Source organism: Balaenoptera borealis (assembly GCF_965194805.1).
Source record: "Balaenoptera borealis genome assembly, chromosome: 2".
Classification (NCBI taxonomy): Eukaryota; Metazoa; Chordata; class Mammalia; order Artiodactyla; family Balaenopteridae; genus Balaenoptera; species Balaenoptera borealis.
Genome location: NC_138867.1, coordinates 91,327,127 through 91,350,308, shown reverse-complemented (window position 1 = coordinate 91,350,308; position 23,182 = coordinate 91,327,127). Strand labels below are relative to the sequence as shown.

General features: G+C 35.3%; 1 protein-coding gene across 1 annotated transcript in view; it reads right to left on the bottom strand.

Moving 5' to 3' along the window:
• Positions 1-23,182, bottom strand: part of MAN2A1 (mannosidase alpha class 2A member 1) — a 161,501-nt gene that overhangs the window by 49,123 nt on the left and 89,196 nt on the right. Inside the window, exons 11-12 of the mRNA XM_082375444.1 lie at positions 19,746-19,860; positions 18,936-19,003 (exon numbers count right to left, since the gene is read on the bottom strand). Of these exons, the coding sequence (XP_082231570.1) occupies positions 18,936-19,003; positions 19,746-19,860 (183 nt within the window). The remainder of the gene's footprint in view (positions 1-18,935; positions 19,004-19,745; positions 19,861-23,182) is intronic.

Genomic DNA, 23,182 nt, shown 5'->3' with positions numbered 1-23,182 from the left:
AACTATATAGGAAGCTCAGAAATATTTTTTCCCAATTTCCCCTATATTTGCATTAGCTCCTTATCTATCATCTGTCACCAAGTCATAACCAGCCTCCTCGCTCGCATTATGACATTAAGCCCCTGCAACTTGCCTACAGGCAATTATCTCAATTTTCTATATACAATGAACAACCTTCACCTCATGAAGACAAAGCACTCCTATGTTACCTGCCAATCAAATGAGAGGGCAAGCTATGATCTACTGTGGCTGAGAGAAAAAGGAATGGAGAGAAATGAAAAGACATCTGTATGCTCATGTCAAACTGGGAGTCATTTTAGGAAGAATGATAATTCCACTGTAAATGTGGTTCTGTCCTTGAAGATTCTAATGAGGAGGAGTATATTTAGAATTTCCTCACCCCTCTTGTAGAAATGATTCATGTCATGTTAAGAAAGACAACTGTGGCATTCCAGGTCCTCTCTCTGAGGCAAATCTAAGCAGTGCCTACTATGAACAAAAGACTAGGACCACGCGGACTTCCTTCTTGGACTGGACGTAGGGCAGAATGAAAGTAAGATGCCTCTTGGTGAGACTGACGCTGGAGCTACCACTTACAGAGTGCTTCCTGTATGCCGGGGTTCAGTCCTCAGGCCTATAATCTATGAGGCACAGCCTTTCATCCTTCAGTGGACAGATAGGAGAGCTGAGGTTCAGGGAGGTTAGGTATGTTGCCGGGGCGCAAGCAGCTACAAGTGCCACAACAGGCTTAGAACTCAGTCCTACCCCTATTACCATCTTCTTCACCATCCTAACCACTTTATTCACAGGCCAAGCTTATAACGACCATTTTGACAACTGCGGTTTCCTGTGGAGATTCCCTTAGTTCCTAATTCACTTGAGAAGAACTTTGTCTTCACTGATGCCAAAGATCCCCACAGACCTTCTATCTTCAGGAAGCTCAGGATGAACAAAGAGCTATTTACATTTCAGTACATTATATCTGTGAAAGAAAATTTATAAACTGGAACGCTGGCATAGAAAATATCTTGTAACACATACTAAAAGAGTTTATCTTATGACCTCACTGCATGAGGAAAGCAAAAACAATATTCAAAAAAACCATTTAAAAAATACTACATACATTTATGGCTGTGTAAAGACAGAAATGAAAAATATTTGCAAGTCCCCTGTAAGTGCAGTTTAAAACCAATTAAGCAAACACCAGGTTATATGAAAAGTAATTGTAACTTCATGTGCCTAGTGTAGTACCTGGCATGGGATAACATTCAATAAATAGTTGATGAATGAGTAACACACAAAAATCCCAGTAGGAGAATTTATCATTTGTGAATAATACCTACTAGTGTGGAGCTTTATGGTTTTATCAAATCATTTTCATTTTGATTATTTTAATTCCTTAAAAAATAGCATCGACAAGCTATGCAATTAACCCCTTTGCAAAGATGGGGGAAATGACAGATCCAAGATCACAGAGACAGTTAAGAACAAAGCAAAGAGTAGAGCTCAGTCTGCCCAATTCTTAATCAATGACAGCATATTAAAAAATTCAAACAATATATTCATCTTCTCTAAGTAGCCTCATTAGTGGAGCATCATCTAAAGAAGAGTAGTAACCTTTGTACAGTATTCTGAATACGAAAATACATAGTTTTATATGTTTACAAAAATTGCACTTTCTAGATACGAACTTTTCATATAGTCTACCTAGTTTTCTAGGTTTAAAACATAATGCTTACCATATTAGCCATCAGGAAAAAAAATTAAGCTATTAAAAACAAAGGGAGCCTTTCTGAGATAAATTAGATCTTCAAAAATCATGATTAGTTCTGTGAGTCCTTAGCTCTGGAGTCAGATACATTCAAGTTCAAAAACCCACTACAGCACTTAGAATTTGAGAGGCTTTGGACACGTGATTTCATTTCTTCAAGCCTTAATATCTTTATCTACAAAATCAGGAGCCAAGATTGCAATTAGGGTTAAATGATAAAATGTTTGGAAAATCACAGAGCTCAGAGCTCAGACCTGGCACAAAGTAGAATCTCAACAGCAATTAAATCTCTCCTTTCCTTTATAAGACCCTCCTGGTGTCCTGACCAGATACCCTGGTACATGAGTCACACGAATGGTGGAATGAATGTTTTAATTAACTCAGGTCACTGAGCTGCCTTATATGCTTTCTTATGTAAGGCATATATAAACCTAAATGAAAGAAATTAACAAAACCACACATGTTATAACACAGATACCTTGAAACAAGAGTTCACATAATATGGGGGGGGTGGAGTTCACATAATATGGGGGGGGTGGAGATAAATAAAGAGATGCACAGAATCTACACACGTACAAAGTAACCACATGGCATGTGGCTAAATTAAAAGGCAGAAAAAAAAAAAAGGACAGAGAGAAGGACTCCTCCTGGTATGTGTAGTTATAAACTTATGAATGTGACTACATAGTCCCTGTTCTGAATATCTATAGTCTAGAAGGGGAGAAAGAGAAATTGTTGAGTTCAATATAATAGGGTAGGTAATAATACAAAAGTATGTACAGTGTGTCTTGTGATACACACAAAAAGATGGCAGTCAGGATGATTAAGAATTAATCAGGAGAGCATTCAAAATAGACCATTAATTAATACAAAAGGAGCAAAATGTATATACAGAAGTTGACAGAACTTTAATGAGGGACATAGAAATGAATGAATGAAGAAACATACTTTTCTAGGTGAGAAAACTAAAATACTGCAAAATATACAACTCTCCTAAAATTAATTCATGAATCTTATGCACTGCCAACCAAAATCCCACTGAAATCCTTTTATTGGGAGAAAGGGAGCAAAACAATCCTATGATACATCTACAGTAATAGATGGGCAAGATAAATGGTTAAACAAATGCATTAAAACAATATGCCAACACTGATTCTAGATGAATTAAAAAATTTAAAAACAGAAAAAATGATACAAAATCAGTAAGAAAAATAAATATAAAATTTGTGGAACAAATTCTCTTTTTAACCATAACAGAAAAATACAGCAAAGCAAAAGATGGCAGATTTGATAACAAAAAGAACATTAGGACATTAGAACATTTTCTATATTAAAAAATATTCTATATTAACATTTTCTATATTAAAAAATAAGATTAAAGAATAAAAAAATAAAAGGAGATCAAATTTGGGAAATTTGTAAAGTGCTCCTACAAATCAATAGAAATATAAACACTCAAGTGGAAAAAATGAGCATTTTTCTTTCACCAAATTGAAGTTGAAAAATAAACGATGCTTCCACTTCCAGGAGAGATGAAGTAGTTGACAAGAGCTCTCACTTCTATGGGCCAACTAGAAAAACCGGATAAAATACAGTAATCATCTGCTTGAAGGCAACAGAGAACTGCTGAGGAGAAAAAGAACTGCAGAGAAGAGAGCTGCCTTCTCTAGCCATTTTCACCCTGGGCTGTGCCAATTCTCAGCAAGAGAAAGGCTGAGTTCCCTGCAAAGCCCAGAACAAAGCCTAGAGAAGTTTCACTGTGGTGGCAAAGAGGCTAAAAGGCACTTGGTGAGGATGTAGAAAGATTCAAGTGCACAGTTGGCTTTCTCATCAGTCCATGTGCCAAACACTGGGAGCTGCACAGAAAAGGAGGCTTAAAATCTAAACAGAAAGCTTCTAAAAAGTAGAGCAGAGACATATCATGAGGTTTTAGAACCCACCAGGGAATAGGGCCTACAGAATATACCAGGCTATTAGTTGAAAACTTAATGAGCTAGATGAAGAAGACATTGAGAGAATTAGCCTCAATTTAGCACAGCCCTTGATTGGAGTAAGAGTGAACACTCTCTAGAAGATAGTTTCTAGAGCCTATAAAATTTTTCTACGCAATGTCTAGCACTTAATATAAAAAGCTGAGACATCTGCAAAGACAGAGCCACATGATTAAACAACAAAGAGAAGAATTAGAACCACACATGATCTGGATATTGGCGTTAACTGATAAGCCTTTAAAATGATAATTACTATGTCCAAGGAAAGAGGAAAACATGAATACAGTAGATGAAAAGATAAAGAATTCCACCACAGAAACTGAATACGTCAAAAATTAACTGAATGAAATTCTAGAAGGATAAATATTTGAAATTAAGAACTCACCAGATATGTTTAACAACAGAGTAGATTAAGCAGAAGAGAAGTTAAATGGTTAACAGAGATACTTCCTCTAGGTTCCGGGATTTTTAGCGAACATCCTGCAACTACTTTTTAGACATCTAGATATAAAACACTATTCTACAAAAAGTATGTATTTTTAAAATAATCAGAAAAATACAACTACAAAAACATGCAACTTTTTAAAAGGTCAGGGAGAGATAGCCAAGTAAAAGTAGGGAAATACATCCTAGGTAGAGTGACCATAAGAATAAAGGCACAGATATATAAAGAAAAAAAGGACATTATTTTCAGGACATACAGGTCGTTCAATATCACTAGAATCTACATAGTAAAGTGCATGTCTAAAATGCCAATATATGGAGCTAGAAAGAGAGATAAATCTCAAACCACAGTGAGGAGTGAGGTGTCTTTTAAGTCATTACAAATTGCTAAAAACCTTATTATATGGGGTATGGGGAGTGACTTGAAGGTTTAACATGGTCAGATTCATTTTTAATAGGTACTTCTAGTTGCCAGGTAGAGGAAGGATTTAAGGAGTCAAGACTCAAAGGAGGAAGACCAAGGAAATATTACAACAGCCAAGGTAGAAAAGGTGAAAACCTAAGTTACAGGAGTGGTAGAAATACAAAAGGAGGAACAAGTCTGAGAAACAGGTAGGAATTCTTATTAATAGGATTTTTTGGATTCCTTAGAGGATGCATAAGCCAGAAGGAAAAGTCTGTAATTCCTGTTTTGCAGTTACGGTGGCATAGATATGGTAGTGCCACTAACCAAGACTGAACCCCTAAGGATGGGTGGAAGACATATCAAGATGAAGGTGATAAATCCAGTATCAGACCTCTCGAATTTGACGTACCTGAGGGACATCTACATAGATTTATCCTGATGTTCTTAAATTAATTATCCCACTCATCCACTAGAAATACACTGGTTTCCAGGTATGGTAGGCAGAATAATTCTGCCCCCCCCACCCCCCCAGGATGTCCACATCCTAATCCCCAGAACCTATGAATATGTTACCTTACATAGCAAAAGAGACTTTGCAGATGTGATTAAATTAAGGGTCTTGGGATAGGGAGATTTCCTGGATTATCCAAGTGGGCCCAATATAATCACAAGGTCCTTATAAGAGAGAGACTGGGAAGTCTAACAGAGAAGGTGGCCACGTGACAACAGAAGCAAGAGGTTGGAATGTGTGTGGAAGGGGCCACAGGCCAAGCAATACAGGTGACCATTAGAAGATGAAACAGGCAAAGGATCAGATTTTTCCCTCAGAGCCTCCAGGAGGAACAAGCCCTGCCAATACTTTGTCAGCCCAGTGAAACTGATTTTGTACTCTGACCTCCAAAACTGCAGATAATAAATTTGTGTTTTTTTTGAGAGACTAAGTTCGTGGTTATTTGGTACAGCAGCACTAGGAAACTGATACACCAGGTTATACTATTCCTCTTGAAGATGAGGGCCAACTTCCGGTTTCACATCACAAAGACCACCATACACAGAAAAGAAACTCTTGAATGCTGGAAAAGGGGGCAGGGGTGGGGGTGGGCGAAGGGCAATGAGAAGAGCTTGGGGTCCTTGGAACTGGGCCCAAGCAAAGACTGAAGTAAGTGTGTCTAGCCCTCTGACCTGCTCTCTCATGGAGGACTTCCTCATACTTTCTCATCCGCTGGCTACAAGGTCTGACGTGCCCAAATTCACATTGTCCCTGTGCAAGTGCCCACAGATAACAATAAGGAAAAAGCAGAGGAGAAAACCCCCAGACCTGCACTTCGTAAAAAGCAAATGATTGACAGTCCCTTACAATGACCAAGGTGGTTATTTTTAACCTTTTAAAATTCTACTTATCTTCTAATCTTTGAACGCCTTATACAGACACCATTCACTGAAGAAATGCACATACGCACAAGATTTTTCATATAAGTTCCAAGGCCTCCCAGTTTAAAAACATTTCTATTCCTATAAAATAGGCCTTCTTAAATAGGCAAACATTTAGCTGTTTTCCCACAAAAACCTCTCTAGAAACTATACAATAACAATCTCACTTATCTTCGACGACTAGATACGGGAATTTATATTTGCAAGAGGAAAAATAAAACATGACATTTTATGGAAGCTTCTAATTGATTGTGTAACATATATTATTTGGCCTCATTTAAGAAGAAGAAAAATTCAACACTAAAGAACAGAACACAATTTCATTTCAGCAATCAAAATTAGGATTGCACTTGAATATAGTAGTACATAAATGTTATCTGAATTTCCTAACACATGAAAGTTTATTTCAACATTTTTTTCTACATTTAGGAGAAATAAATTAAAATTCATGGGCAAAACTTTTATAAATCTATCATCCCATGAAAGTCATTCACCCAAGGGCAAGATTCAAAAGGAAAGTAAACAAGTGTACTGCAGGGTGATCGAATCTAGTGTGAAGATGCCCTTTATGAAACAGTAAGATGATAGTAGCACCTAAAACTGCTGTTGTCAACTAAGGTTTTGATTTCTGAAAATACCTTACAAAATCCAAGAACTCCATTAAATATTACTGAGAAGAGTTCTTAGTTTAGATGAAAAGTATGCAATTATTAAGAAAATATTCTAGAAAGCTCTATGTTAGAAGACATTACTTTGTGTAGAGAATTATGTTTGTTTATAATACTAATAGGCAAAGCAGTAAATCAAAAATAAAATTTTATATTATTAAAGGGATATTTTTTGCTACTTTTAACTCAAAGTAAATTTGACTTGGTAAGTGGCAGAGAGTTTTCCAGATGTTAATAGTAACAACAACAACAATAACGGTAATAACACACAGCTAGCACTAATGAGCCTTTAGAACAGTGTCTAGCATACAGCATGTGCTGTACTTGAATTAACTCCTTTCAGCTTCACAACCAACTTATCAAGTTCTAAAATCATGCCCACTTTATAGATGTGTAGAGTGGCTTGGTATCCGGCTCCTGGTTCACAGCCATTTAAATGGTAGAGCCAGGATTCAAATTCAAGCAGTCAGGCTTTAAGGTATCTTGGAGGTAGGGTAGGTGGGTGGCCTTGCTCTTCTCCAGTGGGTAAGGGACTCGGGGTGTATGTGCTAGAAGCACAGAGTCCCACCAGAGTTCCATTTCCCCAAGTCTCTCTGAACTCTGCTTCATCAGAGGGCTCCACCTCCACCCTAGCAAAGAGTCCTCACTCTGAAAGCCCCCAACCAGCTGTAGTGGCAGGACTGGGGTAAGGGGTTTTCTCTGAGGTGATGAAACTGAGGCTACTTATCAAAGCTGCTCTAATAACAACATAAGCTGTTCTTTCAGTAGTTCTTACTTTATGTAAGAGGCAGTGGGAGAGGAATTGTTACATTACAGGTCTTCATTTTGCAATAGTGGTGGTATTTTGGAAAATAGTTTCCTTATCCTATGTCCCAGTTACTGAACAAACTTGGTTATTTTCCAGAGTTGAGTTTTCTACCCCCAAACTTCCTTTCCCAGTGTTCATCCAAATGAATGCTTTATGAATGATTTGTGTTGTAACAGACAAAAAAACTAAATGTCAGTTGGATGTAACCCTGGGGATTATCTACTTTAGCCCCCTCTCTCCCAAGACATATTGCAAATGGAACTAACGTTTCAAAAAAAGAAGGCTGGTTAGTGACAGAGGTGGGACCAGAATGAGCCCTCTGACTCTCAGTCCAAGGCTCCCTTCACAACACTGTGCTCTTCCCAGGCATGTGACAGTGAGATGTGCCCAAAGCTCAACGGTATAGAAGCAAAAGAGTATCATAAATGTTCAAATTTATAGCTGCAAATGCAACTCAATACTATAAATTAAAATCTTAACCCTCAAAAGTAGAACTACATATTTCAGGCTTTCCTACATTGAGAAAAGCATTTCTAAAAGCATAAATAAAACCACAACCAAAGTAGAATCAACATGTAATTTTATAACTATTTTAAATAAAATAAGGTTGAAAAATCTTGCAACTATTCCCAGTGCATAAGAGAAAATAGCAAGTCAATGAAAAGGATAACTATTCTTTTCCAACTATTCTAAAGTTTTTGATACTAAAGCAATAAAAAGAAACAGACACAAAAATTGTACATAATTTGGCTGACCCCAAGAGTCTTGTCACCAATTAAGATGCTTTCACTCTGAGAGTTTTGCCTAAAACAAAAATACCATCTGTTTCACCTAAAACATTAAGATGTTCTATTTTCTTGTCAATTCAGAAATCACATCTGTAGCCATTTTCTGAAAAGACAGCAAAAGACATTATATTTATGGGTGACTGCATAAGGAATGATGTTCAATCAAAATGTAATTTTCATCTACTAGAAGAAAATTTCATTTCTCCAATGACTATAACGCCATAACTTTGGAGGAATACATAGTACATAAACAGGCTGATTTTTACACATAAAAAGATCTTAAAAGTTAATGCAGTAAAATAAGGCTATTTTGTTGCGAAAGACAAAAATGGCAAATACGTTTGTATTCACTTTGACAACTGAAAACCTATCTTGTGTGAGGCTTTCAGGTGAAGAGAAAACAACTTTTTATTGGTGCAACATCTCTTCATGCTAGTGAGCCATCATGTAAGAGGTAAAAATATGAAAACAACAAAAACACAAACCACTCTCTCTTTTCAAAACACTTTTACACAACATCAGTTCTGGGAAAGACACCCTACAATCCAGTGAACCGACTGAAGAAGATACAAAACACTAGAAAAAACATCACTCACAGAGAAGGCAAACACCATGTCACAAGGGATAAAGAACACGTTTTGAAGAAAAACACACAAGCCATCCAAACACCTATAGTACTTTGAGTATACATTAAGTACCTACAAAATATCAAAATCTAAAACCCAAGTATGTTTTAGTTTGAAAAGTACCCCAATTTCACATTTAATTTTCTTGCCTAAAAAAAATAAAGCTACTCTCCAAATAAGGATGAAATAAATAAGTCCAAAGGCTCTATTTAAAATGTTTCTTTTACCACAAAGTTGTGAAGTGTTCTGAAGTCCAAGATGGGCTTGAAGCCCTCCCTGACTTTTTCAGGATCAGGATACCTTCACTAAAATCCTTTTCCTTGTTCCTCTTGTAGTGCACGGTTTATTAATCTGCATTCAGAAGGAAAAAAAATCTGGTTCAGAAGAATGGAAGACTTTGAAATATGCCGCATCACTTCAGTCTGTGCTCTGAACTGCTCTGAGTTAATGAGCTTTGTGTTAGCAATTTCAGAAGACATGATGGACACTGGGAGGAAGAGAAGAGAGAGGACAGAGAACTAAGTGTGCACAAAACTAGAAAAAATAAGGAATCGCTCTCACATACTCGTCAATTCTCCCCAACCCAATACATATCACTCAAGAAATCATTCATATGCCAGATATTTAATTTACTTTAACACTTTCACAGTGTATGACATAACTCCAACTAATGGGGGAAAAACTTGGGTGCTACAAGCAATAACACAGAACAGAATCACTCAAACTTTGCATTATCTGGCAGATACACCAAAACTAATGCCCGCTCTTCTTTGACACTATTTCATCTCCTTTACAAGATTTTTCTTAGATTCTACAAAGTTACTTATTTCCAAATATCTCAATTGGAAATTATTATAGTCCTTCCTAGACTGTAGGTGGTGGTCCCCATGCTAACTCTGCCTTCATATTGTAAGGTATCAAAATAACATCATAATCCTACATATAGAGGCACATATTACTGTTCTCCATCTTCTGCACTTTCTTGATTGTGGTCCTTGATGGAGTAATTGTAAGACGTTATAAGCAATGTGCAAAAGTCACTTTAATTTCATTAGACAAACCACACAACTTAAACACCCTGTGTAAACTTAATTCACTGTATAATAATCTGACAACAATAAACTAGAACCACACAGCTAGTTAAGAAAGTTTGATTTAAAGTATAAAAAATAAAAAGGCAATTAAAACATAGACTAACCAGGAAATTTAGCAGGTGTTCACTGAACATGTAACTACTTTGCCATTGCTTTTAAACAAATAAACCTTAAAACAATCATTTAAAATGCAGTCTGTTCAACCACTTCCACAAATGAAATCTAAATCTAATAAATCTAAAATAATTTTGTACCTAGGAACAAAAATCACAGCAGACTAATTATAAGGGCCTGGGAAGAACCTGCACTTTTCAAGTTTATGTAAAATTGATGAAAAGAATGGTTTAAGATACCATACCCTGAAAGCACTAAGGAGACAAATTCCACATTGTGACTCTTTAACTTTTTGAGAATTCAGAAGAGTTTTTTAAAAAAAAATTTTCTGGTCTCTGTAATAAATTAAGAGATAAGTTGTTCTTCTCAGTCTTCATGTTACCCTAATTTTCATCATTTTGCAGAGCTTTTTCACATGTTTCCTATGATAACTTTCCATTTACTTATCCTCATAGAAATAGATATCCAACACAAGAGGGAGGAGATATGGGGATATATGTATATGTATAGCTGATTCACTTTGTTATAAAGCAGAAACTAACACACCACTGTAAAGCAATTATACTCCAATAAAGATGTTAAAAAAAAAAAGAAATAGACATCCATCCAGCCCCTGTGTATGAGAAAGGTATCTCTTGGTCTTTATTGTGGTATTGCTTGAAGTTCACCTCTTATTTAGAATTAGTTATTTGACAAATATTTGTTGAGCACCTACAATGTACCAGGTATTTGCTAGGGGATTCAAAAGAACAAGAGCTAATATTTTAGCAAGGGAAATGCACAACCAGAAATAAAGGAAATAATCAGTTTGTTAATACTGTCTGAAGGATGTAAAGAAGATGCAGTAATGGAGAAAAGAATGAGTGAAAAATAGGTTCACATGCATAGATGCAGCCTGACTGCAAGTTCCCAAAAGGCTACTGTCCAAGGGGGCTACTGTCTGTAGCATTCGGTCTTCTACACCAGCTTTGCTGCTCTGAGAGCTTCTCTCTTCAACAAACAATATCAGGTACTCTTCTGGCCCATGCCACTACCAACAGCGATTTCCTTGAGTGGATACTGCCCTAGATCAATGCTCTGTCATCAGTTCCCCATTTGCTCCTGCCTATTTTATTTCTGGCAGATTCAGTCTCCAAATTGTTTGTAAAATAGAGACACAGTGAAAGCCATCAATGTGATTAAAGTTGGCAATAGATCCATTAACTGAAAGAGTTAAAGCTGACTTGAAAGTAAAAATTAAAGTAGGACATCTTTAAGATGCATGTATGTATATGTGTGTGTGTGTGTGTGTGTATGTATATATATATATACTTTACCATAAAACATACAAATGTGTATCATGTCCCAGTCTACTGATGTAAGAGCAAAGCTTCTGCTTTGATTATGGGACCACTAATTGGCATTCTGTGTCATATTTTCTGCATAACCATACATATGATAAATTATCTGTGGTTTCTAGCTTCGTTTTTCTAAAGTAGAACAAGAACTTAAACACTTAAAAATATAAAGCAATCTGAGTGCAGATTGCTTCTACACCTTTACAATTTCTTCCCAAATCTTTTGTAGTCATCTCATCAGTATTTATCAGTGACTCACCTTTATTGAAAATTTCCAAAGCACTCAACTTTATATTAAAACAAAATCTTTTTGCTTAATTCATCAGTTTAATAAAAATCAAATTATGAGAGAAAAATAACAAGAAAAACTGATTTGGGAATAAGTAATTGATTGGTGGTAATCACACAACTCAACTGAAATACTGGAGAGAGAGAAGTGTGCCAGCCTGCTAGCTAGTAGTCGATTAGCAACAAGGTCAGGGTGCCATGGGCACAGAAAAGAAATGTAGAGTATCAGCTGATCCAGCTGGTCAATTAAGTAGAGGTTTTTTAATAGAGATTTTAGGCAAAGAGGATGAAAAGTAAAGAATAGCGACCTATCTAGCTATAAAAAGTAGCACCTTCCTTGTAGAAAAACATTTGTCCATTTTTCTTGTTGGTAAAGTACCAGAATTTCAAAGCCTTGGGGGCAGACATTATGGAAAGGCAAAGGAATCAATCTCCACACCTGCTTTTAGAGACCTGCATGGTGTCTTTATTTCTAACTGTTTATCATTGGTCAGTGACTAACTGCGTTTCTTAGTCCAGTTCGATCAGTGTTGCAGTTTGAGGTTATCTTAGATTGTGGCAATAGGGTGACTGTCAAACCAAGGTTTTGCTGCTCCTCTGATTGTTTGTCATCTTCCATGCTTTCATGAGTTTTAATAAAAAATTGAGAGAGTCAGTCTCAGGGTTCCTAGTCAGCCATCATATAAAATGGAAGTGTCAACATTTAAAAAAAAAACATGTAATAGGTGTTATTTCATCTAAGTCAATGTGAGGTTGAAAGAGTATTTCAGGATACTGATATAATAAAATATATAGAAATATAATAAATATAATAAAATAAATAGAAATAATAAGGGTGGGGAGAATAGTGTGGGAAGGGTGGAGTCTTTCCTCCTACTCTCTCCCCAAAGATCCTTCTATTTCCCTGAAAAATCAGGTAAAAAGCAAACCAGTGAATGACTGACTTAGAATGGCAAACTCCAGACAAGGTTATTTATTTTGCTTGCCAGACATGACTGTTCGTTCCAAAACTAGTTCCAACCACTAGGCAAAGAAGTTTTAACATAAAATTAACTAATGTACCATGGGGAAGGGATGATCTCCATTTCCCTAAGAAACTTTTGGTTGTTTAAATAATATACTATATTCCACTCAGTCTTCTGGGTAAAACATCCCCTCTAAAAACATTCCAGATTACAAACAGGCTGAAACGTGTTTCTGGATAATCAGAGAACTGGTCAATATACATCTTAAAAACAGTCATAATTAATAAAACACAACTCAGATGGAATGTAGATGAAAATACACAAATATCCTTCACAAGCAATTAATATTTAAACAGAAAAGTATCTCAGAGAAGAGCTTAGGAACTCATCCTTCAAGTCCAGTAATGACTATTAACTCATAAATGGACTATGCAATTAATACCCAGATAGACCTAGACTAGAATAGCTCAGTTTTTTTGAGTCTCCGGTACTGTCAGTTAATAATTCCCCCATTAAAAGAGAAGTTCTAAACTAGTTTTCTCAGGAAAGGACATTTGGGTTGCTCTCAGAATAACAGAACCTCTGGAGGGTACAGTGTCAAATCCTAGTCAAATCATGTATTCTATTATCACCTTGAATTCCCTTGGTATAATTTTAAAATGCAACCCACCATTTTCAAGAAAAAAAAAAAAAAAGAAGCTCAATCTTCTTGATTGTATCCATTTATTTTTCTGCTAACTAATGTGAAGACACTTCTATACTAGCTTTCTAGTACATGATAAGACTTGAGCTTGAACATTACAATCCATGAGAAACAAGCACAGTCCTTACACTAATTATCACTGCTAATGCTTTTCCATCTCCCCCAAAGAAAAATAGTGAATATTCCAAACAATAAAAATGAGGCTGTGAACTTGGTTTCTTCACTTAAAACTTATGTTTAAATAACTGGTAGAAATGTTAGATACTTTCTTACTTACATTCTGACTTGGTATAAAAATAGGTTGATGACATAGTGACCAACCAGAAAATGCTCTAAAGCCTTGAATCCCATCACACTAGTAGATAATTACTACCAGAAGAACTGTCTCTGAGAACAATATTAAAAATACAAAATGTAGAATCAGGCAAATACTCTTATGTCAACAACAATAAAAAAAGTCTTATGATCTGATAAGGCAACTCATTCAGGTATTTGGGAGTATCTTTTGAATCCACTCATTCTGAAGAGCCCCCAGGAATGCAACCCCAACAATGTTCATTCTACAAGAATGCAATGATGCTGAGATGCAACCCCCAATTTTTCAAGTCTCATAGTATGAAACTCTGAAATCTCAAATGAGCAGTTGTCTAAATGCTGAGCAAATTCAAAGCTATATTGAATTACTGCTTATTTTTACTTGTATTAGTATTTAGTGGATTGGAAGTCTTCTGCCACTCAACCTACAAATATTAGATGAAAGAATCAATTGGGGAGAATATATACCAGGATACTACCTTTTCACATAGAATATGGTTCACATAGAATGTGAACCATATTCTATGCATATCTGGTGTCTGAAGTTTAATATTCTCTTCAAGCAATAATAAAATATATTACAACAAATCTTTATAAAATTCTTACTATGTTGAATATCATACCATAGGCATAGTGGTGGACATAAATGACAGAAATAATTCGTATCCTCGAGGAGTTTACAGTCTAGTGGGATTAACTTCAAATAATTATACTGGCAGAAATAAGCCAAAAACAATTCCCAGCCAGATGGCTGAGCTGTGTTGGACCTGATTTAGATGAAAAATTGGGGCCACTATCATAATGGGATGAGATCTTGGGCATCTTGGGAGGAGGGTGAGTTTATTTTATTTTGCACATGGGAGGTATGTGAATTGTGGTGGTCAGTGGTGAACTGTGGTAGATAGTCCCCAGAGATGACTGCCATCATTCCCTGTGCTTCCTGCACACGCTCCTCACATCAAGTAATGGAGAATAATTCCCCTCTCTTATATCCTAGATGGCCTTAGTGACTTGCTTGACTAGTAGAATGTAGTGAAAATGACCTTCTAGGACTTTCGAGTCTAGGTCCTAAGAAGCCTTGCTGTTTCTAGCCAGGTAACTTTTTCAGAGTTCTGCTTTGGGTAGATTCCTCAGATAACTACATAAATTATAGTTAATAATTTAGGCACAGAGAAAGGCCTTGGGGCAAGAAGCCATTGCAGTAGTTCAAGCAAAACCTAAAGGATGGCTTAAAACCAAAGTAACAGAAAGAGAGGAGAGGATGGATGTCAGCGATGAGTAAAGCTAAAATCCAAAAGACTCTACAATTGATGATACTTAAGGAATGAGAAAAGACAGAAGTCACAGTGTTTTCTGGGGTTACAGAACCTAGACAGCTAAAAAGAAAATGATGCTCACCATCAAGATTAGAATCCAAAAGAAAAGCATATATGGAGAAAAACAGAGGAAATTAAATTAGAGGGGCAGGGAGGTCATCCAACAAACGAATGGCAATACCCCAAGTGAATGGGTTATCGAGTGCCTTTTCTGGAGTTCTGTCCTTTTTATATCTGGCTGATACTCTGAAGTCACCTAAGCCTAGAAAACATTGACTTCATTTGTGTCTCCACATGGTTAATGGTTTCTTTTCAAATTAATCCCTTCTTTTTCTAGCCAAAAGAAAGAGATGTAGGATTCCTTACCAAGAAATACCTTGCTAAAAATTAATAGCATTTAAAGGTAAATTTGTAATTGTGGTTTGAATAAATTACTCTCAAACTAAAAATGTATCTATTACTTGAAAAGTTAAACTTTCAGATTTACAGATGCAATCTCGATGTAACTTTGATTACATACTTGGTGGCATTTCAAATTATCTACCATTAAAAAAAAGTTCCTTTATACCTTGTCAAACCACGTGAGTTACAGACCCGTGCTGTGGCAACATTTAATCCTGTCCTGCCTGAACAGATGGAATACTGAAAGAAGACTGAAATCTCTTTGCTTGTCTCAGATTTTACCTTGCATCCTCAGTGTTCTCCAAGTCCCTAATCCTGTAAGTCTTTGTATTAAGTGTCCTTACAGTTGGTTCCCTTAGGCAATTGTGAATGTAGAGAGAAACAGAAACATCTTTGTATGTTTAAGGATTATTTAAGGCTAGACAATTTATGACTTGTCCAGGGTGCCCTAACTTTTAAATTTAATCACATCTGCTTTCTATACAAAGGCTAAGAATGTATTCACTATACAGCTCACATAACCTTGTGAACTAAATTAGGCACACTGACATGTACTATGTCACTTTCAGCAGATCATGGACTACTTTTTAAATACTCACAAACTAAATCATGTTAGGTTATAACTGTAATGTTGCCAGCAGCATGATGAAATTCATTTACATGTATTATTTAACTGTATGGGTTTAGACTAGTGTTTCTCAACCTTTTATTACAACCTCCTTAAAGATTCTTTTCAGACATTTTTTCCTAATCATCCCTCTACACAATTTTAATGCTACACATAAAATGTTTATCTGTTACGTACTATTATCTGCTGTATCTGTGCTTTGCATATTAAAAAGAATAAGTTTTTTCAAACCCTACCCCCACCCCTGCCAAGAACCAATTCTTAGCCTCCTAGGGAAGACATCTCCCTATTGAGAATGCATGTGTTATTTAGATTAATAATATGTTGTTCAAATAAGAATTATTCTTATAAGCAAAATAAAGCTGAGCCTTAGAGCATCACAGAAGACTCACAAAGAATAGAAGACTGAGTCATGCCCACTCTTTTGAAACTGCCAATTTAAAGACTGAGAAGTACAGACAATTATTTAACTTTCGGTACCTGCAAAATAAAACTATCAAAGGCTTCCATTTTAAAGGCCATCATCAGTCCTCCATTCTTCACTGATTTTACTGAAAGATAAATAACTCAGAAAATTTGTGGCTAACAAGTAAAAAATAGATTTTAAAACTAAAACTATAAGTGGTTTTATTCATGAGGTTCTAAAGTTCAAAAAGGACAATAAAGATAAAAATAGGAATCTGACAATCCTAAGTATTCCCAATTCACCTAACTACGGAAACAGGAGCATTGACATTTGGTAGAAAAGAACTCTGAAGATATAATATTAAAATGAAGAACACTATTTAAATACAAACTGTTTAAAAGGAAATATCAAAAAGTGACTGCTTTCCTAATAGATTCAAAAAGCCTATTTATATTTATCTTTAATTAAAATTCTTCAATATTAAAAGCTCAAAAATATATCTGTCCTGGGGGCTTCCCTGGTGGCGCAGTGGTTGAGAATCTGCCTGCCAATGCAGGGGACACGGGTTCGCGCCCTGGTCTGGGAGGATCCCACATGCCGCGGAGCAGCTAGGCCCGTGAGCCACAACTACTGAGCCTGCGCGCCTGGAGCCTGTGCTCCGCAACAAGAGAGGCCACGATAGTGAGAGGCCTGCGCACTGCGATGAAGAGTGGCCCCCACTCGTCGCAACTAGAGAAAGCCCTCGCACAGAAACGAAGACCCAACATAGCAATCAATCAATCAATCAATAAATAAATCTTTAAAAAAAAAAAAAATATATATATATATATCTGTCCTTAATTAGTAGACCTCTATCTCCTAACTTTCTTCCTCTGGCATAAGTAAGGCTGAATTATCACTTACGTCTGGCTAAGGCAAGGACAGAGCACAGAGCATAATGAGTCCTCTGACTCATTATGGCCCCATCCCCACTGCATCCCACCCACCTTAACATGTACCCACAGGAAGACTAATGGGCTGGGGATGGAGCATGAATTACTTATAGCAAGCATAGGTCATTCTTAGAGTCAGCAAAAAAGAAGATCTTCCCCCACCAAAATAGAAAAAGATAAAAAAGGTAATAGATAAGAGGATTATGCCGAAAGCCAAATAGATTTACTGACACCACAGTTTATTAGGGACACAGTATATAAAGAACGCCCATACAATCCAAAATTCATCAAAACATTACTTATTTTAAGACAAAGAAAATGTTTTGTAATTTTACAACTGATTTTTCTTTCAATATCATTATCCTTTCACCCTAACTATGGCTTGGCAATATGAAAGCTTTAAGATAAGACTTCAGCAAGACTAAACTTAGGACTTAAACTTTCTTTTCAAATTAATCTCTTCTTTTTTCCAGCCAAATGAGATGTAGGATTTCTTCAGTATTACTTTAGTGATACTTTAGTATTATTAAAATATACTTATCTTCCTGTTCTAAGGTGTGACCTATATATGCTTTAAGTTTCTACTTACTGAAGTTTAGTCAGCTAAGGCTCTAGTCTATGTTTAACTGAAATCTCAACTTTATTAACAATTATAAAATTTCTGTAATAACTTTGATTCCATTTATTTTAGAATAATTTTAATAAAGTGTAAAATCATGAATTACACTTTACAATTACTCTTTTATTCTACAATTTATAACAGGTGATACTCAATTTCTCAATTTAGGTAGTAAAAAGTTATATTACAAAACTACACTGTGTATCTGGGTACACTGGGTACTGACTGATTGACATTTGCTCATTAAAAATGGATAACTTGGTTAAATAACTGTCAATAAAAACATAAAATGTTTCTTTGTAAATCAGAGGCAGCCATCAATTAAATGCCCCATTTTTAGGTCGACTGAACACCTTTCCCATTTACTTAAACATAAATCAACAGTGCGAAAATAAGGCAGTTTTACAAGCACAATGACAGTTACCTAGTAAATAATTTACAGTGGGAACCCTTATCTTCTAATAGTAATTACGTCTCTTCTTTCATTTAAAAATACAGTATCAGAGATTAATGAAAACAAGGTAAGTAAACAAAAAGGGAATCAAGAAAGAACATACTCTAAAATTAATCAATATTATAAATATAAGGTAATTTTTATAATAAAGCTACATATTTACCATCCAACATCAAGTATCTGTAAGAAATATTGTTATAATAGCTTATTCAGCTATCAATGTACCAAACACCGTGTTAGCTATTAGCATTGAATACAACACAGTCATGGGAGAAAATCCATTTCTTCAGAACAACTGTTTTAAATTCATAAGTTGATTAAATGAAATACTGCCTTACGATATATGCTGAGTCCAGAACAAAATCATGAAAACCCCAAAAAGTTAAGTCATAGAAGTGGTCAAAGTTTATGAGAAATTATGCTATTTACCTTGGCTCCGCACTCAGACTTATTACATTTTTTTGTGGCAGAGAACTTTGTGTTCTTTGTTTCAAATCCTATAAAAATGAACAGAAATTTTTATTTTACTTTTAAAACTTGTTTCAAAATTAGCTATGTAATAGTACCTTAAAAAAACATGAAAAGGACACAGTAGGAAAAAAAACAAAACCTCTTTCCAGCTACATGAAGTCCATCATAGTTCAAAACAAATAAATCTTGTGTCTGTGCGCATGTATTGTGTATTTAGATTTCAAGTACAGCACGTTACGGGGACTAGAGTCCATAATGAGCAGTTCTAACTAGGAATCAAATAAATCAGAATTCTAGAGACAATCCTGCAAAAAGTTTTACTATGTTACTTTTGTGTCATATGTTTCATATCTTTAAAAAATGTAAGTCTGTTTATTGCATTTTTACTTTAATATGAAAACATATGATCAAGGAGCTTCTAATTAAAGCTAAGGAAAATAACAATTATAACGTCCAGTTACCTTACGATATCATCTTAAGTGTTCTAAAAGCCTGTATGCTTTACATACCTTGAAATAAGTTCATTATTTTATTTTTCATGCTTAGATTTAGTGAGAATAAAATACACACCATAAATCAAATAGAGTCACACTTATGGGAAAGAACACACAGGTAATTTATATACAGTGATACAAATTCTTTCAAATAATGTAAAAAGAAATAATTATATTTCAATGTCTCTTTTTATTAAGCTTCTCACTCCCTTTTCCAACCCAAGAACAAAAGAATCACACATTTTTATTATGAAAATAGAAGATATCAACTAACCATTTCTAGGAAGGTATCAAAAGAGTAAGAGTCGTACGAGCGTTTGTCCTTCAAAATAAGCAGCAGTGCAGAATGTCCAATTATCTTCTTTAAATTCATCAATGAATGAAAGAGTCTGTGAACCAAAAATTTTACTAGTCTGAGAAGTAATTCAAAAATCTCTATGCTGTATAAAAAATAAATAAAATAAAATTCCAAAAAAAAAATCTCTATACAATATTTTCCTAGAGAACAGACTTGTGGTTGCCAAGGGGGAAGGGGGTGGGGGAGGGTTGGATTGGGAGTTTGGGATTAGTCAGATGCAAACTATTATACATAGAGTAGGTAAACAACAAGGTCCTGCTGTATAGCACATGTATCTATATACAATATCCTGTGATTAAACCATAATGGAAAAGAATATGAAAATATACATGTATGTGTATAACTGAATCACTGCTGTACAGTAGAAATTAACACAACATTGTACATCAACTATACTTTAATAAAAACATTTTTAAAAATCTGTATACAATATTTTCAGTTTCTTTAATTATGGCCAAACCACTATCACCTTCATCCTGTATTCAAAGTGAAACCTGTAATAAACCTATGATGAATTGGCTCTCTTTTTTTACCCTGAATGAAGTACTTAGGGATAAAAAAAAGTTAATCAGAAGGTATCACTGATAAGGATTCATTTAAAATAAGAAAACTTTCTGGACACAGCTGAAACACATAAACTTATTCAAACTACTTATATTCTACATGAATATCATACCAAATAATAACAATAGCCAGCATGATCACCCCAATAGCTCTAAGGCGTTCTACCAAAAAGCAATGATTTGATACTTTACTTTAGAAAAATCTTTAACAAGCACTGAAATAATGACAAAAGAACACATGAGATTAACTCTCATTCACAAAAAAATTCAATCAGTATACACATTTCAAAGAATTAAATTCCTGAAGAATTCAAATAGATACTTTGTGAATTTAGTTTCATGTTCTTGTTCAAAAGAACTAGAGAAAAAAAAGTATTTCACAGATGCAGATAATGAAATTGTCTTTGTCCTTATTATATTTCTTTGTCATTGAAATTCTTAACTGTATTCAGATTGTATAATTATGTCTGAGGAGCCAAAGGGATGCTTATGAATCAACTGTTTCAAGATCAATTCTGGAATAGAATCTCGGTACATTACCAGCTATTGGTGAAGCACTACATATAGGGAAAAAACTTGCCTTTTTTCCAAGTTTAATCTTAGTTTTTAAAGCTTTAGAGAGCAGGCACCTCTAAGTAAACTCATATTGGAGAAATCTGTAGAGAAACTTTGCTAATCATGTTTTCAATCAACCATTAGAATGAATCTATTTTGTTTATAGAGTGATTATATTATTTTCCCCAACACAGGAAGCAATTTTGTATCTATGTGTTAAAAACATTTTTGTTGGCATGCAACAACAAAAAAATTGCAAAAGAATTAGATGGAAATAACTTTTTTCCAGAGCATTAAGATTAACTTCAAAGATGTAAGCGGTCATGATCAATAAGTTATGAATTAAATGCATTTACATAGTAAATCTGTAACCATAGTATTAAAATCTTACGGATTTAAGTTCAGACCATCATCCAGCTAAATTTCTCAGTCTATTCAAATGTTTTACTAAATAGTAGTAAGTGTCCTCACCAGACTAAAAGACCATATACATGAATGAATACAATTCAGTCAGAAAAACAACTCCTTCAATCTAAGTTTATTTTTATTATCTACATGGCTATCTTTATGAGGTTGTCTGAACATGCAGAATAAGTCATGTTCTCCATCAGCTAAAACTTTATATGTGTTACAGTGTATTAAAGAGTCCTAAATAAACTGAGTGAATGTCACGAATCAATGTTCGTGTCCTAAAGGCACACACGCATTCTTATCAGATGACCGCTAAAGACAGGCACGTTTCCCAAACACTTTCTCAGTATGTATAAAGCTATTTTATTGAAAACAAAACAAAGTTAAACACAGTAAATAAGTTTGGGGAAAACTGGGTAAAACAAAATTTTACATGTTTCAACATTTCATCAACGTGGTATATCTCAGAGCCTCTAATTTCCTAACCTGCCCTTATCCTATTATGAAACAGTTCAGGAAACGTCACTTTGGAATCACAGTTTTCTAGTTTGCTACCATTCCTGCATTCTAAAGGAGACGTTATCATGTCTGTTATTCAACAGTTTGATCTACATGTTAGGAGCCTCATTCTTACCCTCTGTTCATTTTCTTCTCCTACCTATCTTTATTACAACTTAGCAATTGGCAGAATTCTTAATCTTTCTGTAACTGACCTCATTACCATTCCTTCTTCACACAGCCCCATTAACCACTTTTAAGCTGAACATCCACATAGACACTGCCCAGTCTAATTCATTTTTTATGCCATGATTAGAATTAACATCCAAATATGCCATGATGTATGCTTGCTCTCCAGTTTGTAATTACATAAACATTCAATCTACTGTTGACAGCATGACACTAAGAGTCACCCTTAAACGGCAGAAGAGAGAGCTAAAAGGGCCTGGAGCCCTGATGGCATTGTGGAACTGTCACACCTGAACCAGTGACCTGCAGACTTCTTTTACATGGCCTAAAGATAAGCAGGATACGATTAATTCTGTTACGAGTTGCTATTACTAGCAGCCAAAGGCAGCCCCTAACTCATACACTTGTTCACTGGGACATTTCTGCCAACATCTGAATAAAAAGTAGTCAACAATCCAAGGACAAGAGACCACCCAATACTAGCTGCCTCTTTATTTATAATTCTCTAACTTGTATTTTGAAATTTCCTACTTAAAATGTCTGTGCTAATGACCTGATAATTGTTTATGACTTTTCAATGAAGTGTGAAGTGCTCACAAAGCAAATTTACAAATGTCAAGTACAACTTGAGAATTATTGTGTCTTTTTTCTCTGAGATGCAATTTTGTATGGGGATGCTTTTATAAGCTAAAAGCAACACCAAACATATGGAGGAACTAATGACAGGCCTTTTGGAGAGGTTATGAGACAGAAAATGTTCTGTAGCAAAAACCCAATGACCTGTACCCAAATTTCTTTCAATATCGCAGCCAGAGAGATAGCAAGTAGGCAGTGGAGGAGGATGACTTCTCTATTTCCTCTTAGGAGCTCTGCTCTGGTCTGATTCCCAGCAGCCTCACTTTTAAACTCTCAATAAACCAAGAAGACAGGAACAGGTGAAAAAGAAAAATGGAGTATCTGACCTTAGTTTCAAAAATGCTTTCTGTGGAAGAAATAACATCATTATCATCCAATGAGTATTTTCTGCTTTAAGCCCAGCTCAATCTCAATAGATGGATGCCAAATACATTTGCCATAAGAAAACTGAGAAGATATTCAAGGTACTACCTTGAATATATTTTTTAAAGACTCAAGTCA